Source organism: Helicoverpa armigera, chromosome 22 (genome assembly GCF_030705265.1).
Source record: "Helicoverpa armigera isolate CAAS_96S chromosome 22, ASM3070526v1, whole genome shotgun sequence".
In the NCBI taxonomy this organism is placed as follows: domain Eukaryota; kingdom Metazoa; phylum Arthropoda; class Insecta; order Lepidoptera; family Noctuidae; genus Helicoverpa; species Helicoverpa armigera.
In genome coordinates, this window is record NC_087141.1 from 2,080,816 (window position 1) to 2,096,277 (window position 15,462).

A 15,462-nucleotide genomic window follows, 5' to 3' on the forward strand; every position below is an offset into this window, starting at 1 on the left:
GTCGTGTACATTGTACACAATGGCCCAAAATGGAGATCATAAATATCATGTACTACATGTGTAAATTTTTGTGATAAATGTTATGTAGTTTTGCGTGGTTATACTAGTTGCCAAGATCAAGGAGTTGCCAAAAACATGTTGAAATTAAGCTGCCAACACATATGTATAAAAAAATTGTACACTGATTACGGATACACGTGGAACATTAACTAAGTTTATTTAATTAAATTCTGACGCTCCGCCATTGTTTGTTCTTAGCTTATTAGAGCAGCTTACCTGAGTATAGATAAGTAACTAAACGAATAAAAACTGTCTCTATTATTACTTCTTTTAGTTTTGTATTCAGAACGAACGCTATAATTTGAAAATGGAATGAAAACAGAGCGTATCAAAAGAAATTTTAAATTAAGAACAAGACGCTTGACGCATATAGTGACGTACCTTCTCAGTGAAATGGTAAGATGAGAAAAGAGATAGAAATCTGGAAAACGTCAAAGTTGGTATATGAATTGTAATTTGAATAAACACAATTTCATGAGACATGCGTGGGAATGTAAATACACGCCTGAATATCACTAATGGCGAATTTTCCTTGAAATCAAATTATAAAATGTCGCAACCTTCTTGGTTGTACATGCTTCAGCTAAATTCGATTTTCAAAATTGGAATGATACTACACTATTAATTTTTCAAATTAATATAACAAGTTGTTATTAGACAGACAACTGTCTCAAACGTATTATTTCGTTCTTACTCAACAATTTGAAAGACAGCGACGATAGAACTTGTTTTGAATTCAAGTTTTAAAATCGATACTTATAATGAATTGTTAATTGCCCTTCAACCTCAGTCCACATTTAGGTCATAAATAAATAAAGCCCGTCAACACGGTTGGAAATCCACTTCATCACTGTTGAATATGAATTTATGTGGTAACTTAAAAGCTTATACAATAATTTTCAGATCTCTTTTAAATGTTAATATTTTTAAAGAAGATGTATGTACATACATTAGTACATATATTTTTAGTTTCACCTAAAATGTTAACAATCTCATGTAAGAAATAAAAGTTCTACTAAGCTCCAATAGAAACTCGAACTTATAAAATAATGTGACGCCGAAAAATTCCGCCGTATTCACCCTTCGCGGGTTAAACGACGCAGTTCCTTATTCAAACAATGCGTGCGATTTCCATTGTACTTTGTCCCAAATGGTTCTTAAGTTTTCTGTCTCCCTGGTACTTTGTTTACTTGGGCTTGCTGAGGTACTTGTGTTTTGCTCCTTTGGACCTCATATTGTTAAGTAAGTTTAGTACCCTGAAGCGATGACCTACTGACATAGATTCTTATTTACTATCAAATAGCGTTTAATAGCTGCGAGGTGGCTATTATTGAACCATGAGCCCCCTTTTATTATAATAACCTTAAAACTTCGAAGTTCTTATAAAAACTTATCATTGCTCAAAAAAATGTCTATCAAATAAAAAATAAAGATCATAGATATATCAGAACCAATCAGTTATTTTTAGCGTCTCAATATAATTCCATGAGTTCTCGAGATGACAAAAGTTTCAGTCTATTTTCGGAGCAAAGAGTTTACCAATCATCGTTTGACATCGAATGACTTCACAGTATTAATAAGACGTAGAACGTGTACGCGGATATAATTAGACAAAATGTATGAAATGAAATTTTTTTCTAATACTTCTACTGTTCATTCATTTAAAAGTCATCGTCTCCCGAGCCTTTTCCCGAATATGTGGGGGTGGGCTTCCAGTCTGACCTGCCGGATGCAGCTGAGTACCAGTGCTTTACATAAAGCGACTGCCTATCATTCTGACCTCCACAACCCTGTTAGGTACTCTATCTTTTAATCTTTGTCTTATTAATACGCCTATGTCACAGTTTAATACTTCTGGCTTCTTCTAACTTTTAATAGGTAATATGAGTTATGAAATATTTACAGAACGAAATTCAGTGTGCTTATTTAATCGAGTGTACTTTGATTATCTCCTTTGAATTGTAATTGGTTTAGTATTTGCTTTTTACCGGGCTGTGTCTGATGTATTCATATTTGTTTATAATTTTAAGGTGCGATTTGATACGGTATTTAATTATTCTTTGAGTGTTTTATTTGTTATGTTCTCCGCTCCCGAAAACATGAAAGAACATAATTTTTATTTACCTACTAGACCATTTAGCTGAACGTCAAAGTTACGCCTAATAATTACACCATTGAAATTGCATAGCAAAGTTCCAGCTAATTAATTACATACATTTTATAGCTACAATTGTCAACAAACCGTCGTAATTGACTTTAAGGCCAATAATTATGGCAATACTTTTTCCAGTAAACTTAGTGTCAGCTTAATTACAAAGACACGACTTTTACATCGTTACCCGTTACTGATGTTATACATTTTCAAGGGAGTGTAAGGGGGTGTGTTATCTATCTCCCATGGAGTATGCTCTCCTGGTATCTCCCATGCGTGATAATGGCTGATTAACGTGGTGCTGATGAAGAAGGGTCACAGATAAGGGAGGGATGAGCTTTTTGGATCAGTAACCAACAAAATAAATTATGTACTGTGTGATTTGTGATTAGCCTGGATAACTTATTCAGAACCGTTGGCTCCGAAAGTTCCTATGGCTCAGAAAGTAGTTGAAAGTCCATACCTGCAATGCAAGACACGTTGTAGCTTTTTCAGTTATAGGTTGCTTGGTATGAAAATAATCATCGAAAGGAAATCTAAATGGTAAAAAGGAACACAAATACTACTTAAATAAAGCAGATGAATTCTCATCAACTCAATTTTTAAAATAAAGTTAGATATTTTTTAAGGTCTTACGAAAAGTCCTGAGAAATAGTCCGCATCAGATTCCTAATGACTCATTCCACTTATAAAGCCTCTTGCCAATTGGGGTAGATAATAATATCGACTTTTTCGTCCCGGAAAGAGCGCTTTAATTTGGTCCCCACATTCATTTCGGCGTCGTGTCGCTCCTAAATTGAGTATGTGCCCTAATACCGCTCCACTTTGAGAGCCCATTATTTGCGACTCAATATAAAAAAGAGTACGTATTATGTTTACCATCAGCGTTCGCTGTGCGCCTGGTATATATGGTCAAATATTGAAATAAATAACGATGAATAAAGATATACTCTGATGGAACATCATAATTAATCTCTAGCAAAAATTTTTCATTCACTGATTCCAGTGGTTCTTTTCCAAAAAGATTTCTGAAAATGGAGTGAAAAGTTCTTTCCTCTTTTGATTAATCTCAAACCCCATAAATCTGTGTTGAGCCGAAATAAACGAGACCTTTTATAAACAGGTGAAATACGACTACACAGTGAGACAGGTATAAATTGTAGGAAAATTCGGCAACACCTAAGTTCGGCACATTGCTGTAGCAAAATTAATTGCCGTAGGGCGAAACGGTTCTCAAAGTACCTAATTTAGTGATGCGTAAAAATCCCCGGGGGGATTGCTTAAAAATTCCGGAGATACGGTCAGTTAATTGATCGTGAGGTACTTTGATGTGTGTCCGATGTAATCGGTGGTTATTGGCATATTTGAATACGCGATAACTTTGGGCTTGGCCTTGTTAGAGTTACGTTCCACTGATTTATTGGTTGTGAAATGACCCATTAAGTAGTTCACTTCTCGACTGAGAATCTTCAGGGACAAATAACCCTTCAACCTTTGTACTAGTATCTCAAGGAGTAATAAAAATGCTTTACCAATAACATACAACGACTATGAATAATATATTTTTCCTAGGTGAAAAAAAATTACCATGTTCATTCACCGAAAGCAAAGAAAAACTTCCAGGAATTCGATAATCGGGAAAATATGATGAAACGTTAGTAATAATATCGTTACTTGGAAATTACCAAAATACCCAAATGGGTCTGTCAATAAAGAGATAATTATTCAGAAACTGAAAGTTACAATATAACAACTTGAAAATAGGTAGATAGGTATAATACATGCTACAACATTTTCTCATTTGTAACAATAATATTATGTGGAATCAAACATCTACATCTGTTGCGCAGTGATATGATATGAGTTTGACGAATTTGGAAAAAAAAATGAAATTGGTAAAAAATAAACTAGCTTGGAATAAATTAAAATACCTAACTAATGAATAAGCTATAATTCAGCTGCTATTTTAATCACATTTAGCATGACTGGTGGTACACAATGCACTACAAATATGTATACCAACTATTGTCTGGTACACAATGCACTAAATATACCAAGATATACATACATACATACTTACGTACACTTCAACAATATACCCATACGAAGACGTGGCGATTGACGCCTTAAAGAGCTTAGACGGAGCACTAATAGTTCCAGTAATTGCTCTCGCTGCAAAATACGCGACTCGTTCGTGATCGAAGTTAAACAGCTTTCTTACTCCTGATTGTAGCTGTGCAACGCTTACTTGGAATTTGATTAAGTACTAGGGTAACATGACAGTGAAGATGTGGGAAGTAATTGCTGTTTGATGAAAATTGACTATCGAACTGTAAAGTGAAGATGGTATTCAAGTAAGTAGAATTTGTCCTACGTCCTTTATTAGTGTTACGATTTTTATCTTTTTAATATAAACATAGGTTCGGTTTTAATTAAATAATAACTCTTAAATATGAAATTAATGAACAGCAATAAACTTATATATATTTTATGCAAAAAAGACAACAATTTTTTTCTTTATAATTGAGACACGTCAATAAAAAATCTATAAATATTGCGCAAGTACGCGCTTGTTTCGGCTTGACGTGAACATAATCATTTTGCGGATCAATCGTTCGCACGTTAGCGGCACTTGACAGCTAACGTGGACGGTAATGACGCGGAAATGTCTGCGAAATATTTACCTGCCCTTTATTATGTACAATCAATAAATATTTGGAAATGACAGGCTTTATTTATTTACGGATATTCTTGGAAGTTATTTTGAAGATGGCAATTTCCTGAGCTTTCTATAAAGTCAAATCTTGCCAAAATTCTGCTGATTTGTGACAGCCGCTTATCAATTCTGGAACCCTGGTATATATCAATACACATACCTCGGTCGACAGCACTAAACCAAACCGCAGCAGCGCTGCAGCGCTCTGGGCAGCTGCCAGCGATCACGATTGCCAATATGAACACAAACTGTAACCTCCTCATACCTATGCATCACTGGTAAGACGAGACTAGGAACAGTTGCAAGTAAATGGAGCGAAGACAATTCACTAATGTTTTCCACAATTTATTGAGTCAATTTTTGCTGGAAAGCAGCTCAATAGATTTGCATGCAGCTTGATTTTTATAACCTCGGCCAATTTATGAGCTACTGTTACTTTAGAAAATATCTCCTTATGACTTTCAGAATAAAATTCTCTCTCAAAAGAATTTGTTAAAACGTTTTGAGAATGCATCGCAAGTATCCGCAAGCTGCAGTTTTTACTAACAAGCTTAATCTGTTTTAAATGCTGTGTTAGACATGTTCAAAGCTAGGCAAGTGACTAATTGATCAAGGTGATGTTTTTTATTTACATACAGATTTACGTTCTAAATGATAATTCAACTCACAAAAAAGCTCATGCTTTAAACGCGCTATCTCGTTTCACGAAATGCTTTTTTACTTATTATACATTTATGCATGGAAGGCTTCAACAACGTGAAAAACGCACGTCGTCGCTATGCTAAAATGTATCTCTATCTAAAGAGATTCAATTACGCTTATTTGTACCTCCCTTTTGCCCATTGTTTCTAAGTATACCATTGCACAACCCTAATTTTACCGCCTCACTCAATGTTTTATCTCTCTCTCCGAAATTTACGATTTCGCTCTTAACTCATTAGGTAGGTTAGGTAGTAATTGCAGACTGTGAAACTAAATCTTCCATTGGAAATAGTTCGCCTCTCTTTGTGATAAAACTAGAACCAGAGATAAAATTGGTTTAATCATTGCTTAAAACTATGATCGAATAAATTCAAAACTATTCTCGAACACGTTTGAAACTACAAGAATTTCGAAAATGGAACCAATTATGCCTCACTCTTTGCAACCGAAGCAACTTTTTTGTCGTTAATGATAGCACTTTTTCATTTTGAAAGGCGAATGAAATACTGGCTGGTTATAATTTGTTCTGGAGATCCATTGTCTATTTGTTGTACCCTAAGGCGTCGGTTAATTGTGTGTGCAGAACCCGCATGTGTTAAAACAAAGATAGACGGAATTAATAAGAGATGCTATCGGGGCCAGGTGTCTGCTTTGTTGTTATGTTCTCCTGGTGTTATTATAAAAGGTGATTAGAATTAGATCAACGATTGTGTAATTGAGGCTAAATGTAGGTTAATTTAAGGCTTACCTTTTTGAAATGATATTTATGCTGATAGACGTACGGACAAAAAAAAGAAAGTTTTTGGTATTTGAAAACATACACTGCTCTGAAAAACTGGTCCCGACTTTTTTCAACTTATTTGGCAGCCGTTACGTGTAGTTAGAAAGTCTGAGAACCAGTCTTACCCTAGGGTAGCACGGGTAAGTGGGTTGAGGAGGTCAGACAGGCCAGTCGCAACACTGGTACTCAGCTATATTCGATTAAACTTTAAGCCGACCAAAATAGAGGTATAGTTGGGAAAAGGCTAGGCAGATGTTAACAAGCATCTCTAAGGTACTAATAATTTGTATATAGACATCTGTATACAGCAAATAGAATTTTCAGTAAGTAATGCCATACACTAAGTTTGCACATTACTTATTCTATCTTTTATCCATCAAGTAAGATGTGCGGTGAAGTTTCACCGCTTTTGTTTGACTTTCATATGCTTATTAGCTTCGTGAAGTAAACTCCAAGTTTTCCTTTAAGAATATGCCGTTGTACAGGGTGGAACCACAGTGGAACTCGCTTGTATTGAGTAATTTAAAGTTCTTTATTAAGTGCTGCTAAAGCCTATGCTGCCCTGGTATGTGAAGTGGTCGTGAATTTCCCATCAGTGGATAAATGCAGGCTGAGTGGAATTCTGTGTATTCTGAACCACACCAAGAAAGCTCACTTCTATCTTTCTTGGACACTAGAAATTGCTAAATGATGATGGATGAGATATGAAACTGGATAAAGTGCAAACTAGAGTACTGTAACGTACCGAGCTTATCACTACAATATTAGATAGAAATCGGTCCGTATCTGTATTGAAGAATCAATGTATCTTGTGCAAAGTCGGTATTATCCTTGTAAAGCAAAAAAAGGACTTCTTACTTTTTGCCCTCAGTCAAGAGAATAAAAAATATTAGCAAAATAAGTTCGGTTTATCTCTTTGAAATATAGTAAGTACTTACCGTACAAAAACCTTTCTCTCTGTACTGTCTTAAAACCCATTATTCAAACAAGAATCGGTCACTATAATCCAATACGGGTACCAGGATAACAGAAAAGCGAAGTAATGTGATTACGCACTACGCGTCGGGATCAGCCCCGGATTACGAGATGACGTAGTACATCACTCAAAGAAATAGGGATGCGACTCAGAAGTCGTTCGTCGAGAGTACACGCTTCGTTTAATATTATCTTGAGGGATGCACTCGCGTTCTTGTTGTTACTGCAAAATGTGAAGCTTTCTCGAGGGTCTGTAGCACTAGATTAGGTACTGTATAATGTAGCTAAGAATAGTTGATGTTGCTAAGAAAAACATTAATCTTGAGGTATGTTTGTGCTGGATATGAGACTCTTGGGTCGCTACTTGGTTAGTATTAAATCAGACATTGAAATTATAGTAGTTCTATGCAGCATTCCATTTATTAATAATTGGAAAATATGTATCTCTTTACGTACTCTTTAAGGAAAACAGTTGCAATGTTATGCCAAAGACCTTTCACTCATCATAGTAAAAAAATATGAGGGTTATCAAGAGCATCATTTGGGCTTATGTGGGTCCGACTTCCTACAGCGTAATGTCTAAATCCCTGCTTAGCATTCAACTGACCGAATGTCCTCAAACATCCTATATTTTATAGTAAGTTGGTAAGTTATAGTAAATGGTTTGTGTTTTTAGCTTGGAATAGTGTGATTAGGAGCACATGAATGTTTGGAAGTAGATTACTAGATTATAACTGTTCGTGAAAATAAAACTAGATAGCTCTAGATTTTTATGTGGTCCTGGTGATTTGAAATAGGAATTTTTTAATTTGAAATCACCACAAATAATTATAACAAATATTATTTCAGCTTGAAATCATTAATTTATAAGTAAAGCGATTAATAAAAATCGAAATTAAAAAATGTAATATTTTTTTTACTGTAAAAGTTTTGTACATGTTTCTGAAATAAACATTTTTATTTTTTATTTTATTTTAATAAAAAGCCTTCTGAAAGAACTGGTTTCTTTACCAAGTTTCATTCTATCTCCCTGCAAAATGTTATCTGATCAGTTCAGCCGTTTTCAAGTTTCTGCCTATTAAATTAATCCCCAACTATGTCTACAGTCAACAACTATGTGCTCTCACGCATGACAAACTAAATTGTCCGCATTAATTGGATGTGTGAAATTATGCAGTAATTATAACGTTTCAGGTAGTGACGGCGTGTCGCGTGACACCGCGTGTTACCCGGGATCAACCAGGTATTGTTTGATTCAATTGCTTTATATTATTATACATTCATACGATAATAGGATACTAGAAACTATGCAATATCAAAATATATCATTTGAATAGGCTATACCTAGCTCTGTATTATCATAAGTCTTTTTTTATCGTACTGCTGGACACAAGCCTCCTCTCACACGGAAAAGGATTGAGCGTCAATCACCACGCTTGCTCAATGCGGGTTAGTTAGCACTCTAGCTCTCTATAAATAGGTATATCTTTGCGGCCGTTTATAAATTCTTACCAAATAATCCTGGTACTTGGATCATCATCATCATCTTATTCAGTCCATAGCCGGTGCTTTCTCGTAGCACATTCTGACATCCATCGTAGAGCTGCTAAAATGACTTAGCAGTTGAGAATAGAAGTAAATCTTTTAGAAACTAGCTTGCAACTAGATATTAAAAGAACCACATCGGCAGATTTTATAATACTCTTTTAACAAACCCGACGTCAAAAGTCTACAGTCGACCTTAAGAAAATCCAAATAATCCTTAGACAATCCCATTCAGTGGGCCGTAATTACTTCAATATTACTTCGTTCTAATTCCATCACAGGCTGTGGTGAATGGGCTAGATAAGATGCGTTATCGTGCCTGACCTACTTAACCCAGAATATCTTGAAGACACGGTTTAATCGATTGCGAAACTAAACGTTTTTTTTCGAATCGAGTTGACTACATGAATCGTAGAAGGATATGTACGTTTCGTTGCTTGAAAGGTTTATAGATTGCGAATCTGAATATTTTTTTTTGTATCGAGTTGACTACACGAATTGAGAAAGAAGGATATGTTCATTCGGATTGAAAAGTTTATCGAATTCATTACGATTGTATATTTTGTTGCTGGCCACTTTTCTGGTGAATTTGAAGCTTTTGAAAAGTTCTAAACTTCTAAATAAAAATACTGGTTGGTAATAAAATATTTCCAAATGCAAATATGTGAACCAATTGGTCAACCAACATTCTAATTACTTACACGGATTTTTCCGTTTGAATAGAGTTTACCTGAATTTATATCTGGCTACATTTTTTACTTTAAAAATATAATATTTACTGTAACGAATTTAACTGTCAGAGATATTTTAAGCTGGCAGAATACAGCGTTCTGTAATAAATTTTTTCACAAAAAATATTGAAAAGATATTACGAAGTGAAAATTAATTCTATTTACTTGCAGGAAGTGTTCGAAAAACTGGCAAATTCTATCGGAAGTCGCTGTCAAATCAAATCAAATTAAGGATACGGTCCATTACAAAGGATGCCTTATAAAATTCGTGCTAAGATTCTAACAAAGAAGGCGATGAAGGTATCGATATATCCACGGTTTATTGATATTTTTCAGTTCTTCATAAAGTATGTATGTGTATTTGTCACAGAAATCTTGCTTGATTGAGGTTTATGTGGTATTTATAGTGGAAAAGTGTGTAGTTCTGCGATTTCCAATGATTGGTTAAAACAACTAAGAGGAACCACATGTTGCCGCTTTATATGAGATAGGTACCATTAGTTCCTTGTGGAACCATTCACGGCCCGAAAGAACTGCTTTCCCCATCCGGATAAACAGAAGACGTCCTATGTCCTTTCTCAGGGTCTAGACTATCTGTGTTATCTATGCACCAAACTTTGAAATCGTTTCAGTAGTTTCAGCGTGAAAGCCGGTCAGGCGTAGACAGATAAGGAACGTGGCCCCTAATCCATTAAATAATGTAGCCACCGTAATATAAAAAACATTTGAACTATTAGAACGACCAAACATTATATTTCTCACCAACACTCACACACCCAAAAACAAATGACAACCCCCATTATTGACCAGAAAACAAAAGCATAAACTTGAATATTGAACAATTCTACGTCACTAGTGGAGCGTGACGTTATTATTCCCAATCGAATAGTCCCAATACACATTGTCCCAGCCATGGAGAATAAAAAGACGAGCGGAGATGGCAGAACGGAAAATCTCTTAAAAAAGTAGCGCGCCAAAATGCGGGTGTGTGGAAAGTTACTTTCTCCACCCTTGCAGGCTTCTTTGAAACCCGCCCATATTTGTCAAAACTAAAAATCATTGACAAATGTCTAGCTACGGATTACAATAACCAATCCATGCGTTGTTTTTCGATTAGGGATTGGAATATGACATTAGCTTCATATTAATTATGTCTTTCAATCTCTAATGTAAAAACAACGAATAGATGAGTTATTTTGATAAGCAGTAAAGATCTGAAGGCCTCTTTATTTCAGTCATAACTGATCATTTTGGTCTCGCCCATCTTACCTATTTGACCTATAAGAAGACCTAAGTACCTGTTGGCATCTCCTTATCTTACCTTCCTCCGTGGTCCCAATACCTAGTCCCATTTGGGACTTTTGCCGAAACTTGTGTGAAGTTATGCGGACTATATGACGCGTATGATCGCCCATAAGGGAACCTTTGACAACAAATCCAATAAGCTGAAGGTTTGGCCAGTTTTGAAATCAATGAGTTATGTCCTGATTGATCTGTATTCTTTGCGTATACACAATAGGTGTTCTGTGAAGTACGAATTTTGATTAAACGTTGTTTTAAGCTATTTTTGTAGATATCATGGATTCTCAAACGATACGCGAGTTATGTATTCAGTATATTTTATACTGGAATAATAAACTACTTTTACTCAGTTTAAAAAACCACTACTTGAGTAACAATTAATTCAACCAGTACTGTTAAACTTTCCTAACTCCCATAAATGAGTTACAGAATTCTTCAGAAATACGACTTTTTGTTAATAGACTGGCCTCGAGAGCTTCGTCTTATTAATCACTAACAACGGATTTCTATAACCTATCTATGAATTGAATCTTGAATACTCAATACTTTTATTGCTTTCCACATGTATTCTTAGGTGGTAATACTTAAAAATAGTTCATATGGGGGTCCATATGAACTATTTTTAAGTATTTCGGGCACAGCAAAATAAGTAAGTTAGAGAGAGGAATCTCTTATTGGCTATGTAACTTACCTATTTATTATTGCCATCTCCATAAAAAAGTTATGTTGAATAGCAAAACGACAATAGACAGCTTTATATAAATAAATCAATTCACAAATAAAACCACGTGTAAATAAATCCCAGTATAGATAGAACTATACGAAACAACTAATTGTCACCCAATAGTTGTCAGCGTGTAATTAATAGTGCGTGTTATTTAGCTGTGTAGTTAATTCCAAGTTCATTTACTCGTGATTAGGCGTATTAACTTGCGGAATAATTGCATTGGCCAAGTTTTCATTGAGTTATAATCAGTTTACATCAGTAATGTACTGGTAATTTGTTGAAATGTACGGCTATGTTTCAAAAGTTCTAAAAACTATGAATCGTATGTATTCAAATTTTTTGTATCTCTTCCTTAATGCCATAGTTTTCCCAGTAATAATGAAAAAAATTGCAATACGTTCACGTATCCATGAATCTCCCGAGCCTTTTCCCAACTACGAAATGTTGAGGTCGGCTTCCAGTCTAACATGATTCAGCTGAGTATCAGTTAATTCCATATTACCTTCATACACATAACCACAAAAATACAATTTAAAAATAATCTCATTAACATAAATTCAAAGGAAATAAACTTACGAACAACAAAAACGCCTATAACAACGTTTTCCAAACAACTAGAAACTCATTTAACGCGATCAAAGAATTAAAATATTCAGTTTCATATTTCGCCATCGAATCGCGAGCCTCCTCCAAAGTTCGTTATTAAAAATTCAATATAAAAGTTGGATTGAGTTCGCGTATTATAACGTTGAAGTCGACACTCGGTGACGATTGATGCTCGACGAATCGTACTGTACTTATTAAAAAATATTTCGCGAAAATAGCGTGGTATTTCCAGACTTGAGTACTTCTGTGTAGCTTTGTGGGAAGGAAAGAGCGGAGATGCCATAAGGAAGGTAGGTCAGGCGCCTTCTTGTAGGTCAAGCAACTTATGGTAAGCGTAATCAGTTACTAGAACTAAGGAGACGTTCGGGTTCCTTGTCAAAGGAACTAGTAACAACCGCATTTTGGCGCGCTACTTTCTTAAAAGATTTTGCGCTACGACACCTCTGCTAGTCATTTTGTTCTCCATACTTTTCCTTCATTGGGGACGCCTACAGCTAGTACAGTTAGGTCGAAAGTGACAGATTGTTGCAAAGACGCATGGCCCTCGAAAGGGCAATTAAAGGAAACTTCTGCCTACTGATGGGCGCGTGTTTTAGTAATTACCCGAGTTTAAAAATGAGGGCGATCATCAATCTGACCTCCGAAAAGCTGTGTAATACGGTACCCCTGGTTAAGACAGGTTTTTAGACTTTTCGGCCTCTAAAGAGTTTCAAATGCATTTAAAATTGTTTTTTTCTACGTACTGTTACGGGGTGGGTCTGGATAGGCTTTTTAAAAAAAGAAAACTTTAAATAGAACTAGGAAAAACTTTAATTAAGAAAAAGGTCTACAAAAGAAAAGCCTATGTCCGCGACGACGTTCAATACCACACTGACTAAACCCGGTATAATTCCTAAGTTATTCCAATACGCTGAGTCAGTGGAAAACATGGGAAACAAGTGCTGCAGCGTCAGCTGTTTATTACTGTATTCTTATTAGTGTTATTTAATATATAACAGCCCCCCGGATAAAATGGAGCATCTAGGAGAAAAAGATGCGAAATTGAAATTCACGAGATAATATCGAACGTCGTTTCAGATTAACAACCATTACTTAATAATTATACGATAGAACATAATGCATATAGTCTTAATACAATCTATTAATTCTAGATAAACATAAACAATAACATAAGCATATTATTAGTAGTTAAAAGGAGAATTAAGAACATTATAAGTCCTAGTTTATCTTAGACACTAAAAGGTTACGTTTAATAGGCGTGGGCCTTGACATTGATGAGTAAGTATCATCAGCCACGCTGTTTTCATTCATAACAGATAATTCAACAGAAGGTTGACGAGTTTCAGTAACTTTCTTAGTATTACATTGATTGAATATCTGTATACAATAATGATCCTTTGATTTTGGACAAAAATATCTTCTGATTCTATAAAGTAGGTATACAAAGAATGCAATGAAAAGTACATAAGAAAGAGACATGTAATGAATGCCATATTTTTGGAAATGATTAGGACTCTCAAGGCTATCTAATTCCTTTTCGAATGAATCTAAATGTAAACTAGCTTGTAATAGAGAATCCAAATTATTTACATCGTTTAATTTTGAATAAGGCAACCTGGTAAGTGTCTTGTTGACTCTATTTTTATTACAACAGTCATCGTCTACTAGATTAAAGTTAGAAATAATCTGTGAACTTATATTGAGAACAGCGTTTGACTGTGGCACGAACTGTAAGGTTTTAAAGAAAGCTTTACAGGTTTTAGGTATTGACAATAAGCCCGTGCCAAACAGAGTTTCATCAAAATTGTTACCGTCATTATTACAGGAAATATGACACTTGCCTGGCTCAGATAAAACAAAAATCCAATTATTATTATTTATTTTATGAAATACTTGTACTGAGCCCTTTAATAGCTTAATTTCACAAGAACTAGGTAACTTACTTACTACTTCCGTAATTAAGATAGTCTCACAAATTGGGTTAACGACACTTGAAAAAACACTTTCTAACTCACACACATGGAATTTATCCGGAATCACTTTGCACTGATTTACACTACGCAACAGTGAATAGAACATATGATCGACTGTTATTGCTAAGTAAGGATGAGCGGGAGCAATAAGTGCAAACGTATCAGGTTGCGATACGTCATATGGGACAGGCATTGGAATCACGCGGTACAAAGTATATGTTTGCGGAAGTACGAGCGGGATTTTAATAACGATAATTATTTTGTTATTATGAAAATAAGAAATAATTCTAGAAATATCGATTAGTTCATGAACGTTTTGTAACGACAGGGATACCGGGAGTTCGTAATACCTGGCATATTATTCCTATTTTGTTCAAGTTCGTTATATAATTGATGTGGACTAAGTATAGTTGGATGCAGTACATTCATTTTGCTGAATAAAATCGCATTATTGATATCTTCTATATCGAATGATAGTGAAATAATAATACTTTCAAGAGCACTTAATAGTGAGTTAATGTTAGACTTAATTTCCAGCTTATCATTAGAGTTGGAAATAAGTTGAAGTCCTTTATCAATGACCTCGAGATTTTTATTTAAACGTTGCTCATTTTCGTTTAATTTAGAGATAGAGTTATTGAATGTAGTAATAGTTGACTTAATGACGTGAATATTATCTCTCATTAAATGCGCTAGTTGTTTTCATCTGTTTCTACTTGATCAATTGCATTAGAGAACTTGAGAGCATCCTCTGCATCCAGAGTGCCGAAAAAGTTTTAGTAACGATCCGCCAGCGTCTATGAGACCGCGTTTGTATCTTTATTACTATTAACTAAATACGAGACAGAGGAATACTTTTAACATTGTTATCATGTTGATTTTGTAATGCTGACAACGCATTTAAACAATCTTGTTGGATTTTGAAGAACTAAAATCTTTGCAATAAGTATTTACTCTAGAAAATAATGATTCTACAATAGTAAAATGAGAATGTATTCTACTAATGTCTAGATAGGTTATGACGTTCCAGTTATCATTAGTGAATTTTAGATTATTAATTTTGTCGAAGTATAGGCCTGGACTCGTAGTTATTGGCGTGACAATTTGATGACACGAAGTTGATGGACCAAAGTGCCTGTAAAGATAAGTTCAGGTTATACCTTCGTCTGTCGCCAGCTTTATTTCGTCATAA

At 34.9% G+C, this 15,462-nt stretch overlaps 2 protein-coding genes across 15 annotated transcripts in view; one reads left to right on the plus strand and one right to left on the minus strand.

The window, feature by feature from the left end:
- Cngl (Cyclic nucleotide-gated ion channel-like) overlaps positions 1–15,462 on the plus strand; it is a 299,859-nt gene that overhangs the window by 26,661 nt on the left and 257,736 nt on the right. For 13 of the 14 annotated variants that reach the window (XM_064040529.1, XM_064040521.1, XM_064040524.1 and 10 more), the window contains exon 2: positions 8,581–8,629. The exons of the other annotated variant lie outside the window; for it this stretch is intronic. The gene's annotated coding sequence lies outside the window, so the exon portion shown is untranslated. The remainder of the gene's footprint in view (positions 1–8,580; positions 8,630–15,462) is intronic. 14 annotated transcript variants of the gene reach the window in all.
- LOC135118482 (uncharacterized) lies at positions 13,047–14,954 on the minus strand. Its single transcript, XM_064040668.1, is given in 2 exon segments — positions 13,047–14,621; positions 14,624–14,954. Coding segments are annotated over 2 exon segments (1,437 nt in total). The 3' UTR covers positions 13,047–13,515.